General features: G+C 41.0%; 1 protein-coding gene across 1 annotated transcript in view; it reads right to left on the bottom strand.

The window, feature by feature from the left end:
• The window catches only part of LOC144661141 (adhesion G-protein coupled receptor V1-like), an 87413-nt gene that overhangs the window by 25600 nt on the left and 46564 nt on the right, over positions 1–15249 (bottom strand). The window contains exons 44-60 of the mRNA XM_078521850.1: positions 14807–15173; positions 14016–14554; positions 13374–13560; positions 12502–12746; positions 11598–11757; positions 10061–10364; positions 8923–9239; positions 8139–8513; positions 7150–7300; positions 6229–6461; positions 5106–5332; positions 3841–4048; positions 3390–3480; positions 3052–3189; positions 2566–2744; positions 1937–2128; positions 467–662 (exon numbers count right to left, since the gene is read on the bottom strand). Of these exons, the coding sequence (XP_078377976.1) occupies positions 467–662; positions 1937–2128; positions 2566–2744; positions 3052–3189; positions 3390–3480; positions 3841–4048; positions 5106–5332; positions 6229–6461; positions 7150–7300; positions 8139–8513; positions 8923–9239; positions 10061–10364; positions 11598–11757; positions 12502–12746; positions 13374–13560; positions 14016–14554; positions 14807–15173 (4109 nt within the window). The remainder of the gene's footprint in view (positions 1–466; positions 663–1936; positions 2129–2565; positions 2745–3051; positions 3190–3389; positions 3481–3840; positions 4049–5105; positions 5333–6228; positions 6462–7149; positions 7301–8138; positions 8514–8922; positions 9240–10060; positions 10365–11597; positions 11758–12501; positions 12747–13373; positions 13561–14015; positions 14555–14806; positions 15174–15249) is intronic.

Genomic DNA, 15249 nt, shown 5'->3' with positions numbered 1-15249 from the left:
AGCTGTTACTAAAATACCTCAGAGCCGCGCAAACTGGCAAAATCCGGCAAAACGGTTCACCTGATATTCTGATGAGCTCTCTTCAAATTTCAACCTGATCAAATTCTCCTAAAGAGAAGTCGCTAAGCCGAAGGCGAGGTCCATAAACTGACAAATATTCCCTAAAATAACCGACCATTCTACCTCAACATAATTTCCATTACCAAGGCTCTTTTACAACCTTGACAACAAATACAGACATAGAAATCTGTTCTCCGCAAACATGCACGAAAGAGTGAATTAACCTCATACAAACACTTCTCGAGCCACTTTAGCGGAAGTCGGCTAACCAAAATAAATATTCTGGTTAAAGACGTTTCTTGTAATGTTTCTACTAACAGAACACAGCGTGGTTTACCGTTAGCTTCTCTTTGCGTTTCAAAGCAAAGCGAGTAAGTTATAAATATAGCTAACAAAGGATTCTTACTTCCAGTGACGGAGGTTAAGTTCAAGTAGACCACACGATCTTTTTCCGGATCAGAGTTGCTGTTGCGCACACTAACTTCAAATTCTTTACTGAACTCTCCTTCTGCCATGTTAACAGTACCCGGTGAGCCATTGTAGGTATACTGCACTGTAACAGAGCCTAACACGCTGAACTGACGAAGAACCTTGCATTTAACCTGGAGAAAATGTAAAAAGGCCGCGATTAGCAGTGATAGTTATGGCCAAGTTGACCATAAATTCCCAGTTATAAGTTCCCTCGTTTTCTCACAAATAGACGACAACTGTTCATGACATGAATACATGAAGGATCATGTAGTGTTCTTCACGCCAACAGATGAAGTAACAGCATGCAAAACAAAGTTAATCTTATCTTATAGCTTTGACTTTTGCAGCGTCTGCTGCGCAAACACTAGCTACTAAAACAGGGGAATTTATGCCAATAGATCCTGCAACTACTAAAGCGTCAAAATGTTGAATACACGAGTATATAACACGTGACTGACTGGGGACTATAGCAACCCTCGGTTTCTCGAAACTTCCGACTTCTCAAACCAATTTTCGTTTCTCTTCAATAGCACTTCTCTGTAATTTTATCTCCGATTTTTCCAACCTTTCGATTTCTCGAGGCAATTTTCGTTTCTCTTCAATAGCACTTCTCTGTAATTTTATCTCCGATTTTTCCAACCTTTCGATTTCTCGAGGCAATTTTCGTTTCTCTTCAATAGCACTTCTCTGTAATTTTATCTCCGATTTTTCCAACCTTTCGATTTCTCGAGGCAATTTTCGTTTCTCTTCAATAGCACTTCTCTGTAATTTTATCTCCGATTTTTCCAACCTTTCGATTTCTCGAGGCAATTTTCGTTTCTCTTCAATAGCACTTCTCTGTAATTTTATCTCCGATTTTTCCAACCTTTCGATTTCTCGAGGCAATTTTCGTTTCTTTTCAATAGCACTTCTCTGTAATTTTATCCCCGATTTTTCCAACCTTTCGATTTCTCGAGGCAATTTTCGTTTCCGCTGGAGGTTCGAGAAATCGGGATGTTGCTGTATTATTATCTGTTAGCATACAACAAGAAAAGGTCACTTCTATTAAAACGACATACGTTTCAAAAGAACTGAGCTTGCCGAACATGGAATTGCACATCGCCACTTACGATAAGATTCTTCGACTGATATATAAGACAACCTTTCAAATTGCTGTGAACTTTTCGCTCCAAAAGCGTAACATTTAACGAATAATTTTGGTGCTCGAGTAACGCGATCTACTTTATCTAGTATTTCCGATTTCGCTCCGTCTTCACGCAATCTTTCCTCCACAAAAAAATTGAGCAAGAAAGTGTACGTGACAACGCATATTGCAAATGTACCAATTCAGCTAACTGCAACTTGAACTTCAATTCTAACGTGAAGCACACAAGGGAATAGTACATGTATTCCACAAAACCCCTACCTTTCCATCTTCGACAGCTACAAGCTGTTGTGTGTCTGGAGCAACCACGACAACACCGCTGTACTCAATAATCGCTGTTCGACTGGCTCCGGTCGTGACGTTCGCGCCACCAGGCAGATTACCTGGAGTGTGCGCAGACGCCAAGTACAGAGAGTACACCAACTTTTTGTCAGGAACAAGCACTGGGTTCACCTGAAAAAGCAAGAGGTTAATATTCAACACAAAATGATTGGTCGCGAGAGAAACAGTTACTTTTGTTCCCCGAGAATTTCTATATCAAGATCAGTCGAGCGAAACAAAATTAAAAGGCGGTCGTCGGACAAAATCTGTCATCAACCAAGTCTATTCAGGAGTCTTACACGACATTTCAATGATATTCAGAAGGCTTCACAGAAAATCAATTTGCCCTGACAAAGGGCCAACTTTCCCAATCACACTCAGCTTATGTTTTCACTTATTGCAGCGCAACAATTTCCGTGATCCTAATTGTCCACGTGTTACCCAGCATTTTATTTTACCTTTGGTTGTCAAATTCCTACTCTCCCATCTACCCCCCAGGCCCTCTTTTCTTCAGATTTCAAAGACAACGTAAATTCATCACCAACCCACCTCCCTTCATGGCAACTCACCTGAATGGAGAATGACTCGTTTGTTTTCGACCCAGTAAATGACAGTAACTTAGTATCCGGCAGTATTTTCCCCGCGGTAAAGCCAACAAAGCTTCCCGATAGAAAACCAGACTTAATGTCCACTGTGGCGCTGCCAAATAAACCTTCACGAACCACGATGATGGACGAAACAGTGTTGTCTACGAAAAAAGGAAATTCAAATACCATCGTAAGCGTAATAGGTCATTTTTTAACAATTCATTTCATCAGGATAACTTCCACAGAAAACTAAACCGTTGTTAAGAAAACCACAACGCGTATTCTGTAAACAAGCCTTTAACAACTAATAAATACAAACAGCGTTAGGTAGACCCACACTTGATTATTCCTTCATTCCTTGGAATTTTTTGTTGGCCTTAAGCTTTAATAGCTAAGAAAAAAGAGAGGCCCCCTTGCCTAACTGACACTGAGTGGTGAAGAAAAACATGGCTATTGTTGTTTACATACCAGCCTCTGCTGTGAGTCTCAGAGAGTTGTCAGCAAACTTGAACACAGCATTCGCTGCATCCTCTTGTACGAGAACAGTCTGAGCAATGTCACTTGGAGAGCTACTAGATAGCTTTGGAGCAATAGTGGTAGCTGGAACTAAACAGACACGTTATATTGTTAAATAATTGAACTGAAAAGAGTACCTTCCTCTAAAAACCAGTCACGATACAACTCATGGAGCCCAATAAGGGAAAAAGTGAAATTTGAAAGAAAGACTACCGTGTGCGCACATTTAAGTTGAAAAGAACCAGCTGTATTTCATTGCAGTCTATCGCTTGTAAAAGATGAAAACTCACCTTGACTGTCGCTGTAACGAACTCCCGTCAATGTAATAGTAAATGTGGAACCCAGTCGCAGGAAAGCTGTCAAAGCGATACCCTCAGAAGCCTAACGGTAGAAAAGGAAATTTAAGTCCATTAAAGAATTTCATTCGCCTTTTATTTCTACTTATACTTTTATTTTTCAGCCTTTTTTATTCACAAACTGGTTACTAAGCAGCTTTCACCATATAAAGCATAACAAACATGAAATTCCTGCTCAACGGCTTTAAAACGAGTGACCACACGTTAATTTTCCTCGTGTCTTCAAAGCTAGAAACTGAACGGGGGGAAGTGGGGAGAAGTAATTTGCCGCAAAAACGTTTTAAATGTGTTTTCTGAATCAAAGTTTGAACCCCCCTCCCCCCTCCCCCATCACAAATCTGTGGATCCGCCCTTGTCAAGTTACGTGAAACAAGTGTTTCTTTACCTGGCTCTGTTTATCAGGCACCGTAACACTTCCTTTCAGTTCTGTGGGGTACCATTCCGAGTGGCGCACCTCATACTGTACATCAACTGCACCAAACGTTCCTTTCTCACGCAGCACTGTAAACTGCAACTGACGGCTGTTTCCGGAGACCTGTAGTTTTTGTGCACCTTGTTGAAGCTTAAAAACGCCATGAGGATCATCATTTGCCCTAATATTGAACAAAACAAAACAAGAAATTGCGGCAACTGCGGGAAAATGTACTAGACAAAATAAGCCTCATTACATTGCCGCACTGCTGAGGTGCGCAAAAAGCAAAATAAACAAAAAAGGCGACAATAACGCCACCCGGACGATCGCATTCTCTGAGCTTCCGAGAAGAAGCAAGTTGATTCAACGGCAAAACATTAATGCTAATTCTGAGTTACAAAATAAAAAAGGTGGAGTAACGCCATTTAAACATTAAAGATGATTTCCAGTCCGTACTGCGCAATCTCCGCCTGCAATGTTTGTGAGTCTCACAAACAGAAGAATGTTTACTAGCAAAAATAAAAATTCCGCGACAAAACTTACCTTTTTCTTCATTATTAACGCCAGATATCCTTGCAAAACAATAATAACGAGTAAAAGAAGCTCGACGGTATTTCAAACGGACGTTTTAGCTCATCGTGAATTCTTGAACGAAACGATCCGTAATGGCGAACTAAAAAACTTCATGTACGCTATCACCGAAGTGTAACGTTTCAACGAATTCAAAACAAAAATGAAAACAAATCCTGAGTCTGCGCAGTACGGACTGGAAATCATCTTTAAGTAGCTCTTCATTGGTGTGACTGGAGTGAGTAGCTCCTTGCTCCCCGCAGATACCTGTATGTCAACTCAAGATCTTAAAATGTACTGTCACTAAAGACTTTCATGCTGTTTTGATGAAGTTATCGATGGACCCATATAATTTTGAGAGGGGAGAAGAGGGGAACGAGGGTCTGTGCCACACCCTTTTCCAGATTCAAGGTTGAGCAAAATTTTTGTTACTTTGTTCTACATATTTCATTTTGTTGTTTCGTTTTTCACTTTTTCCCCGTTTCTGCTGTGCAGTCTTTTTTGGTAAATGCCAAACCACATCCCCCTCTTAACGATATAATAGTGGATCCCCAGCGGCGGTCAGCAGTATTGAACTCAAGCCAAACTCAGATATAAAGCCTTTAACACGTTCTCCGCGTAGAAGTATGAGGTTTCCGTCATATTAGCAAGGAGACTCGACCACTTACTTTATTTTGAACGTGACATTTGTGGCAGAAAGATCCAAATCCGCTCCTCCATCCACGGACACTATTCTCAGCATGTAGACAGCTTCCAGTTCGGGAACATCATCTGCTTTGATTTCCACCAAAATGTTCTTCAGAAATTCACCAGGATCAAACGTCACCGTACCGGACGTGCTCTGCAGCCCACGTGACCCAGATGAACCTGTTATACTGGTTATTTCCCAGTTAACCTGCGTAAAGAAGCAGTTTAGTTTAAGATCTCAGGGAAATTCCATTAACACTGTATCAAAAACGATGGAACATGACAACATGCATATGAAGCGGCCTTCTCGCCAAGATGGAAAGAATAGAGTAGGTGCTTTCACAGTTAGGTTCAAGGTACAGTTTCGATCCCTACTCATTAAGTTTACATAAATGCAAGTCAGTAAAGAGTGTAAAATGTTTCTGGAAAAGACAGCAGTCCGTCACAAGTATCAGTTATTTTTCCCGCCACAATTTGCTGCGTCCGTCACGCGCACAGTTTTAAGCTGTTTTCCTGCCACGTGCTGCGTACGTCGCCGTTTTCAGTAGTTTCCCGTTCCTGTGTTGTATTCGTCACCATTTTCAATAGTTTACCGCCATAATGTGCAGCTTCCGTTATTTGCACAGCTTATAGTTCAGTTGCATTCTTGTCCCCAGAGCCGCTTGTCCCTCTTAGCCTGCTCAGCGTGAGGCAAGAGGAACTAGAGTCTCTGGGGACACATGATTTGATTGGCTCGATATTTAACAAAGAAAATTTACATCTAGCCAATCAAATTAACCGTAGTAAAATCTCGTACAACAAAGGGATTTTGAAATGGTTGATTTGATTTGCCAAATTTAAATTTCCTTTGTAAAGTTCTAGCCCATCAAATCATGTGTCCAAGAGCCAATTGTTCCTCGTGACCCAGGTTCTGTCGGCTAAAAGGGACAAGCGGCTCTGGGGACGAGAATGGTTCAGTAATTTCCCGCCATAAACATCGCCATCCACTGCAACTTCAAGTGTTGACCAACACTGTGTACCAGACACAGAATAAACCAGCCACCAAACAGGTTTTGCAAGCAGCTGGTTTTACAAAGATTGTAAACGTTTATGTGTAACACTTACATTGACTGTTCCCTGAGTACCATTCTTTCTCTCCACTGTAAAAGACTGCTGTTCCACTCCACTTGCTGGCTCGTCAAACGTTCTGGTAGCTGTACTCTGAAATCTGAACACTCCATTAGGATGGCCGTGTTTGGCAATAATGATGGTGATGTTGGATCGAAGACCATCGATTGACCCATTACCAGAAGCTTTGTAGATTGTTAAAACGAATCGCTCCTCAGGTTCGTCAAAACCTTTCAAATTGCAGAAACAAAGAACGTTAGTTAAAATAAATCAAATTGATAGCGTCAATGAGCGCCAAAAGTGTTGAGACAGTCGGCACATTATGAGTACCTTGGACAAATTTTACCCCTCACCCCTTCAATATAACCCCCTCCTCCCGAAACAATGTTGTATTTGTTATCTGCAAGACTTGCCTCGTTTGAGAACAACATTGAAAAGGGGGGAGGGGGAGTGGTTAAGAAGCGGCAGCAGATTAAAGTTTAAAAAACGGGAATTTTAAATTAGTATCAATTTCATCCAACTGTCTCAAGGACTTTTGACGCCCATTGGTGTCTTTACAACAGCAAAAATATCCACTATAAAGTTTGTCTTGATACAAAAACGTGACACCAAAAAAAATCTAACACAGATGGATCTTCTTCCGCCTTTTTTGTCCCAGCAAAACTGTCAACAATTGGCGCTTAAATTACAGCTAAAAAGGCTAACAGGACTAAGCGTAGGATTTATGGACAGTTTCACACCAGTCCCGCACAGATAGTCTTGTATTCAGCAACAGGTAAGAAAAAGGGCGCTGAAAAGGTAAATGGAGTCGCATTTATACTTGATGTCACACTCGTACTCCTATCCAATGGTCTCTGATTTTTAACGTAATTATAATTAGCGACTAAGCAAAGGAACGTTTTATTGCAGTATGCTCACCCAAGAAAGGTCTGACACGAAGTCTTACAGTCTTTGTTGCTCCTACGTCTCCGTTTGGAAATACACTTGATCCATCAGTGGGCCCTTCAAAGTCATCAGGTAACGTACAAGAATCACATGGAGGGTGGATTCGAATTAACTTCCAACTCACCTAAAGAGCGATACAGTCATAAGAATCAATCACTTCACAAATGCTTCATTGATCTTTTGGTGATTACTTTGAAAGCTCTATCATTCGTCCCTCCCCCCACCCCGTTTCCCGTGATTGAGCATCCGATATCCCCCCAGATGGCATTCGAGCATGACTTCCGACATCGAATACTATCGTATAGAAGCAAAGCATACTGTTGACAAGTTAACATCTCCTACACCTAACTTCGTGAGCATCTTAAAATTCAACGCGACTCATAAATTTTAACAAAATGAATTATGCCGTGCTATAAGGGAAGTGGTCATAACAAGTGCACTCAGCGAGGACCCACCACCAGGGGTAGGGGGGTTATGCAAGATACCACCTGCCTGATTAGCCACATGGTCAAAATTTATTGGCTTCAAAAATTGAGTTAAGACTTTTATATTAATTCTAATCTGCATGAAGATTGTATTGCTGGAGAAATGGCACAAGGAGGTTTGAATCTTTTTCTTAATCTCTACTCCTGACAAAGTGAGAGCTACATAAACAAGAAACCATATTTTTAGGTGGGGGAGGGGGGTACATGAAGAGACCATCGGTCTTTTTGCAGAGTGGTGGGTCCTGTCTGAGTACAAAAATTTTGACCATTGCCCTAAGTGCTGTATCTAAGCCCATGGGTTTACATTCGGGGTGGGTAGGAGCTGACTCGTCCCCAGTCGTCTCTTATGCGAAAATTGCAAGACGCGAAGGATGAGATTTGGAAGCTATTTTCTTCCTTTTTTTTTGGGGGGGGGGGGGGCGAGGCGGGGCTGACCTTATTTTGGAAGGAAGGGGGATTTTCAAAAAGAGGGCTTACCTCCACTTCCCCTTCAGCTCCTCCTTCTCGTTGAATAATAAAGGTTAGATCTGTAGACAAGCTAGGATTAACAAGTGACAGCTGAGAACCGTTTACAAATCCAAACAATCCGCCGGGATCGTCACTTGTTTCTATGGTAACAGTCACGGTGGTTGGTGACGCTAACTTGGCACCTCCTGTCACGGAATCTAGCGTGACTGTAAAGTAGTCACGCTGTTCTGGAACATCGTCGTCGATGATTGTTATGTTTATGAATGCAGACGTTTGACCACTGGCAAACTGAACGGTGCCTCTGGACTCACTGAAATCTTCACCGAGAATGGCGGTTCCATTCTTGACAGAAAATGCGACATCAACAGCTCCAAGGCTACCCCCCTTTTGAATGGAAAAAGAAAACAAATAATTATAAATGAACACTAAACCTTTTCTGGCGGCCTGGCTTTTACACTAACTCACTCACTCACACAGTTAATGAAATCTTTTAACTTAAATCGTGACTAACATCTTTTAAAGATCAGGTGTTGACTTGTGTTTAATGCATTTAATTCCTCTGTTTACTGTTCAGAGTTTAACTTCAATGCTATATTGTCGTTACTACTGCCCGTAGTAACGAGAATTAATTTATACTGCCCAAAAGGTTTACCTGTCTTTTAATTAATATATTTTCCATAAAAAATTGAAGGTTTTCGTAGTTAGTATAAGCTAACGTTCGATAAAACGTTCAACAAAGTAAGTATTTACTTGGTGTTGTTGCCTAAGCAAGGATGATTAATAAAAAGCAAACCCCACCTTCTCTAACGAGTTGCAAAGCAGCAACCCCAGTCTCCTCTCGTACCAGTTTAGCGCTCTGTGTAAAGCGTATAATCCCACGAGCGTCGTCATTTTCCTCAATCACAATCATAACCTTGTTCTTATCTGAACTGATCCTGGGTGGAGTGTTCAGTGGCAAGTCATCTACCACGCTGTAGTTCTTGGGCGAACCAGAAACGAGTTGAACATCAAGCAGTTGAACTGCGATGGTCTCGGAGAGTTCGGGTATGTTGTCTTTCTTTATGAGAACGTGAATTGTTTTCTGATCTTCTCTTTCGGCGAAATTAAGAACTGAGAAAAAAAGAAAGGTTTAAGGGGCAAACAAAGTTACTCTTCATGAAATTTTGTACACACAACACGCACGCTGGAATTGACCATACAGTCTGAGTGGTTTTGTATACAGTTCAATATGTACACGCGTTTATGACATGACATTGCAATTTGTTGTCTTTATTTGATACAAAACATTGTAAATGTGAGCTTTCTGGCAACATAATCTTATGCTACCAAACCAGAAAGTTGGGAGAATTTGAAAATTTATGCAAGCTTTCAAATTGTTCCAAACTTCCTCTTCTGTTTGCATTAGGCTACGCTATTTGCGTGCCACTTTCTATTTCTGAGTGTTGTAATTTGTACCTAAATGAATTGCTGAGCTGAACAAAAGTGAACAAGACAACAGATTGTGTGGTTTTTCACAATCATCTTGTGAAAACCCTTCATATAGCAGCACTCGAGGAGTACCAGATGATTATATCAAAATATAACGAGAGCACTCTAGCATTATGAAAGACGTCACCAGTCGGGTAATAAGTGCCAGTTTTGACAATTCTTTCGTTAAAGCACTCGAAGAGTTTCCGAATTATTTCATCCAATCAAAAACTAACGCAAGCGCTCATGAGTACTCCGAAAGCAATCGCGCAAGCAAATACGTCATGTTGCTTAGCAACTTCTGGGACGAAAACCGCGGACTCAGTCACTTCTCGGAGAAGTGACGTCGCCATCAACTGGCACTTGTTGCCCCGACTGTCATACACCATACGGTCCCCTTGACTCCTCCCAATCCCACCCATTCTGGTACATGCACAAAGAAGAAACACTGAATAGAGCCATACCAGTTCCAAACGACTCGTAGTCAGTTCCCTCTGTTGCAGTGGTGGACGAGACGCTATAGTTGACCGACAGATCACCAATGCTTCCACCATTTCTTACGACCGTGAGATTCACAAACCCAACATCTTCGCTGACATTTCGGGTTGACGCCGACTGGAACTCGATAATACCATATGGATCGTCACTAGCCACGACAGTGATTTGTGCTGTTTTTGCATTCTGGGAAGGATCAAGAACTGCCGGGTTGGCATTAAGCAGAGAGAAAGAATACACAGCCAACTCTTCTGCCGTTGAATCGTCTTTCACCTAACAATTAAGAGCAATAAAGTTAAGATTCTAGAACACAACTTGGCTTCACACTAGAAGCTAAGTTAGTTCCAGCACTTGACTCGAGTGCACTTGGAAATCTCAAGTCGCATTTTACAAAATCTGGCTTCACATTTGATGACAAAATATATTACTTGAGGTACACGCTGTCAATCATCTTTAGAATCGTGACAACGCTGCACGCCGCTTTCATTTGGCTTTCATTTTCCTATTGGTCAAGTGCGTTCTCAAGTGTGGTGTTGACCATACTTGGCGGCGTACTTCGGCTTCATTGAACTACGAAAGTTTCCATGGTCACCAAGTAAAGTTCAAGTAAGTACGTTTACCCCTCCACACTCAAAGTAGGTTCCAAGTCAACTTAGATTATACTTACGAGCTCTAGTGTAAAGCCAAGTACAATCATCTTGTAAGAATGTACTTTCACTTAAAGGGACTGTGTCATGGCTGAGTTAAGTTTATTTTAATAAAGGGACTGTGTCACGACTGAGTTAAGTTTATTTTATTAAGTTTTGCAAAATATGTGCTATGAAAATTAATGATTGCGAAGAAATTACTTCTATGAATCTAAATGACAAAAGCATAGCTTTATTACAGCCAACTATGTCTCCCGGGCGTTTTAATTTAAAGTTACAAGCAAACGTGATTACCTTTTTATATTTCACCAAATTTGGTGGCCATTTTCATATGCCTAGATTTGGCTAAAATGCGTGACACAGCTCCTTTAAGATAATGTCGTTGATATTTTAAACTTCTAACAAATTCAATTGGCTGGTTAGCAGTTCCGCTGTTTTTTTTTGCGTTTTTCTGTTTCTTGACGTCTTGACGGTCATTGTTCACGACGCCATTTTAACTGAGGTCTTTGAGACCAGTTTTGTAATGTTACATATGAAATGACAAGCTAACAATAAAACTCACTCACTTACTCAATCATATTTGTGCCGTTTGGCATGAACTAACCATGAAGTTTCGCACCAGAGTCCAGAGTCCAGTTTTTCCGTGTTCGTATGCGTTAACTTAAGGCGGGCATGCAGCCTGTTTGTCACTGTATTTCAGTAAAAATGTCTATACACTACCTAGAGGCACATGTTCTACGTCAAGTTCCTCTTGAGTGAACGTTTCTGTAAACCAGTTGCCCTGGTGTTTAGTAATATTCCTCAAAAGTGACCTATGAAGCTATGACAATAACTTAATTGCGTTTCTCGTTTGGCTTACCATTATAGGAAGCATCACCATCTCAGCGCCATCTGGCATTGTAACTAAACCGGAAGAGACATTGAAGGTGCTCGCAGGACTTGGCGCATCACCAGGTGACTTAACAGTGATCGACCACGTGACCTGGACGTCACCCGACTGACCTATGCGGCGGAGTAACCTGAAGAAAAGAAATATCACAAATATAGGTTACAACTGTGCATGCCACAGGGCGATATTTGATTATGGTACATTTAACGATAATACAGAGAACGATATAAAAAGGCACACAAGGAAAGGAGAATGATGGCTCCACTTTCAAGATCTTACAATATTTTTCTTTTTTATGAACTGATGAGTAGTAAAAGAGGAACAATCTGGAAAAGAACATTTAACATTTGTAGGCAGAAGCGTTATGAAAAATCTACAAAAATCAAACAGTACTCATCTTTTTGGAGAATACTGAACTTACCATTTCTCCTTACCACATAAATACCGTGTCAGCTGAGACAGATAATGAGAATTTGAAACTTATCAAACATAGGGTACCATCAAAAAACCCGAACAAAACACAACGCCAACGGACACTTTACGATGTACAGTAATGTCACCTAAAGCTCTCGGACTTCCCCGAACATGAACGTAAAATAAAACGTACAGCCAAAATTTATTCGGATTTCAATCGGTTTCATTTTTGTGGTACCGTAAAAAGGCTGTAAAACAAGAGCATAGCCAAATATGTGGCTTGGAAAGCCGTCTTTGTCCTCTCCACCAATACTTCCACAGGCAGTCCAACTAAAGCTCGCATTTTGAGAGTGTTGCAAGAGTCGAGAGCAGGAAAAAGGCAAAATATAAAACGATTGTTATCCTCCTTCTACGAAATCAAGTTCTATACAGGTCACACAAATTTCTTTGGCATACTTACCTTATAACAAACACTCCATCATGGCTCTGAATTGGTTCCCCTGCTATTATATGTCTTGTGGACGGGTCAATTGACACAACTCCTTCCACGTTGTCATTGGGTGGGATGTACACTCTGGCCTCATCAAGTGCTGGGTCGAGTATCCCTCCATTGTCCACGCTGAAAAGTTCACAGGTAAACGTCTGACCCTCTTCTGCCACCGAGTCGTCAAGTGCGTTAAGCGTGATAAACTGAGAGGTGACTCCCTAAGAAAATGCACAGATATTTATAGTTATATATAGTTAAGAAATTCACTGAAGGTAACAATCTCAGAAGAAAATAACTGCTTTCGGCAAATACTCGTTCAGGCTCCCGAAGGGTCTCCGCTTCTTTTGACCAATCATAAAACAGAACGAGAGCTCAGAAGATACTCCGTCGGCTTGTCGTCGCCACATGTCACACCACTAAAGATACCGTTAATTTTTTAACAAAAAGTGCACGTTCGTTAGATTTTCAGAGATGAAGTTTTGAACAAATGTCCCTGAGAAACTTTATAAAAGTGGACGGAGAAATTTTCCGGTGATTGAAAGTAGTAGTTTTTCCGTAAACCTCCCTTCCACCCACCAAATAATGCTAACATTTTACACAGTTCTGATTACGTTGGATAACAAAAGGCTACATTGTGTTTCGGCATCTTTTCGTAAAAAGATACATTCAGAATCTTTAGTTTATGATCATGACTGGGAATTCCAACCGAATCAGGTTTGTTAGCCTTCGTTGCAGCCGGACATGTCACAAAATCCTCGGCGGTTTGAACTTTCTGCGACGCAGGCTAGTCCTTGTTTCATAACTGAAACATCTCAAAATTCTAACAAGCTTCCACCTCCATATACCTGTTTAAAAGTGAGTGAACCATTCATTGGCGAGATCTGAGAGCTAGCATTGACAATGCCAGCAGTCGGTGTCAGCCTCCAGCTAACATGCACGTCTCCAAAGGTGCCACGTTCCCTCTTCACTTCTAGCCGCAGAATCGCTCCTTCTTGCACAACTGTGCCGTCTGCAGATGTTGCCTTTGTAAAGCTGTCGAAGGACAACAATTTGTTTAAAAAAATATTGCTTACACAGTGCAGCCTAAGTAATTTTTTTAAATAACCCTTACTAGGGTTAATAAGGGAGAAAAGTTTTGACGATGGTGGGATTTAGTCTAACGACTGAGCTATAAAGTAAAATGAAAGGTTACAACTCCTTTTTTTTTTTTATTTTAAGCATCTTTTACAAGTCTTCTTGTAGTTTGAAATCGAATAGCATTTTCTTTCAGGATGTATGATTTGCTACAGAATCAGACCTCGAATGACTTGGATTTATCTTGTTCCCTTTTAGTAACTATCCCTTGCAAGCAATCTGAAACTTTGATACGACATAGTGAGTATTAGTGTTTTAGGAAAGGTTCGACTTCCCAAAACAGATCAAGGTATTTATTGCTCGAGCTTATGATCTAATTGTTAAATATAATCCATTAGTTATATATTGCATACCCAAACCGTCCGTAAGGTTCATCGTTAGGCTTGATAACCACATCAACTCTGCTCTCTGGACCGATCCTGACACCTCCCAGGGGACGACTCATCTGAACATAGAAACCTTCTTCAATTTCAGGTACATCATCATCGATGATGCTGATGTTAAAGACAGCACTGGTCTCTCCTGAGGAAAACATGACGGTTCCTTCACGTGGAGAAAAATCTGCATTGTCAGCAGCAGAATAAATGATTGAACTTAGAGGTCGGATAATGTACCGGAAGCCTACAGCTCCTGACGAGCCACCAGTTCGCTGCACTGTAATGTTCAGCATCCCCACGTCCTCGTCTAACAGGATGGTTTGAGTTGCAGGGTCCAGCAAAGCACTGACATCGAAGTTTACCTCGCCGGCAGTTTGGTTTGGTTGTGCGATCACGACTTCTAGTAAACGGGAGTTTGGATCGATGCGAGGAGAGTCCATGGCATTGACACCTTGTTTAAGTGTTACATCTGTGAGATTCACTTGAAAGATTTTCTTTATCATTGTGCTGTCGTACTGAAAAATAAAATAAAACACAAAATTATGAAAATAAACTTAAATGGGTAAACACAGTCACTGGTACACACTATTTTTCACATTTTCACTATTTTTGCATAGCTTAAACGAGATGAATGACTTGTGTTTTACAGAAAAAGTCATCTGCTCATTGTTTACCCTAAGCAAAAGAAACATTGTTTTAGTCACCACTCACAAAAAAAAAGCAACAAAAAATAAATTTTCACAAAACCTATAGTAAAGTAAACTCACATGTGCTACATCCAAGGTTATCTGCGTCGAGTTGTGCCCGGCTGGAATTTCAACCGTGCCTCTCACAGCTTTGTAATCAACTCCAGGCATAGCCACTCGCTCATCAGCGTGAGGTACACTCGACAGTTGAACTGTTTCATAAGACACCACAATGTCTCCTATAAGACCAAACTGCCGCATGATGTACACAGATAAAGTGGTGTTCTTGGGGCCGTCTTCTTGAGATAGGACGAGTGTGTTCTTCCAGTTGACCATTCCATGTGGGTCATCGTTTGCTGGGATTATCAACATGGCTGTGACACGTGCAGTGTTCAGAACTGCTCCACGGTTCGCAACTGATGATCCAGTTTCTGTCAGGCGTAGAAGTCTATACATACGCACAGTAAAATGAAAAATATATATCAACAAGGACAAAATCAGTATTTTATACCCTGACGATTTTT

This window comes from Oculina patagonica, chromosome 1 (assembly GCF_052425735.1).
Source record: "Oculina patagonica isolate OP01 chromosome 1, crgOcupat, whole genome shotgun sequence".
In the NCBI taxonomy this organism is placed as follows: Eukaryota; Metazoa; Cnidaria; class Anthozoa; order Scleractinia; family Oculinidae; genus Oculina; species Oculina patagonica.
Note: the sequence above shows the minus strand (reverse complement) of the source record. Positions and strands in the feature narration are given on the sequence as shown.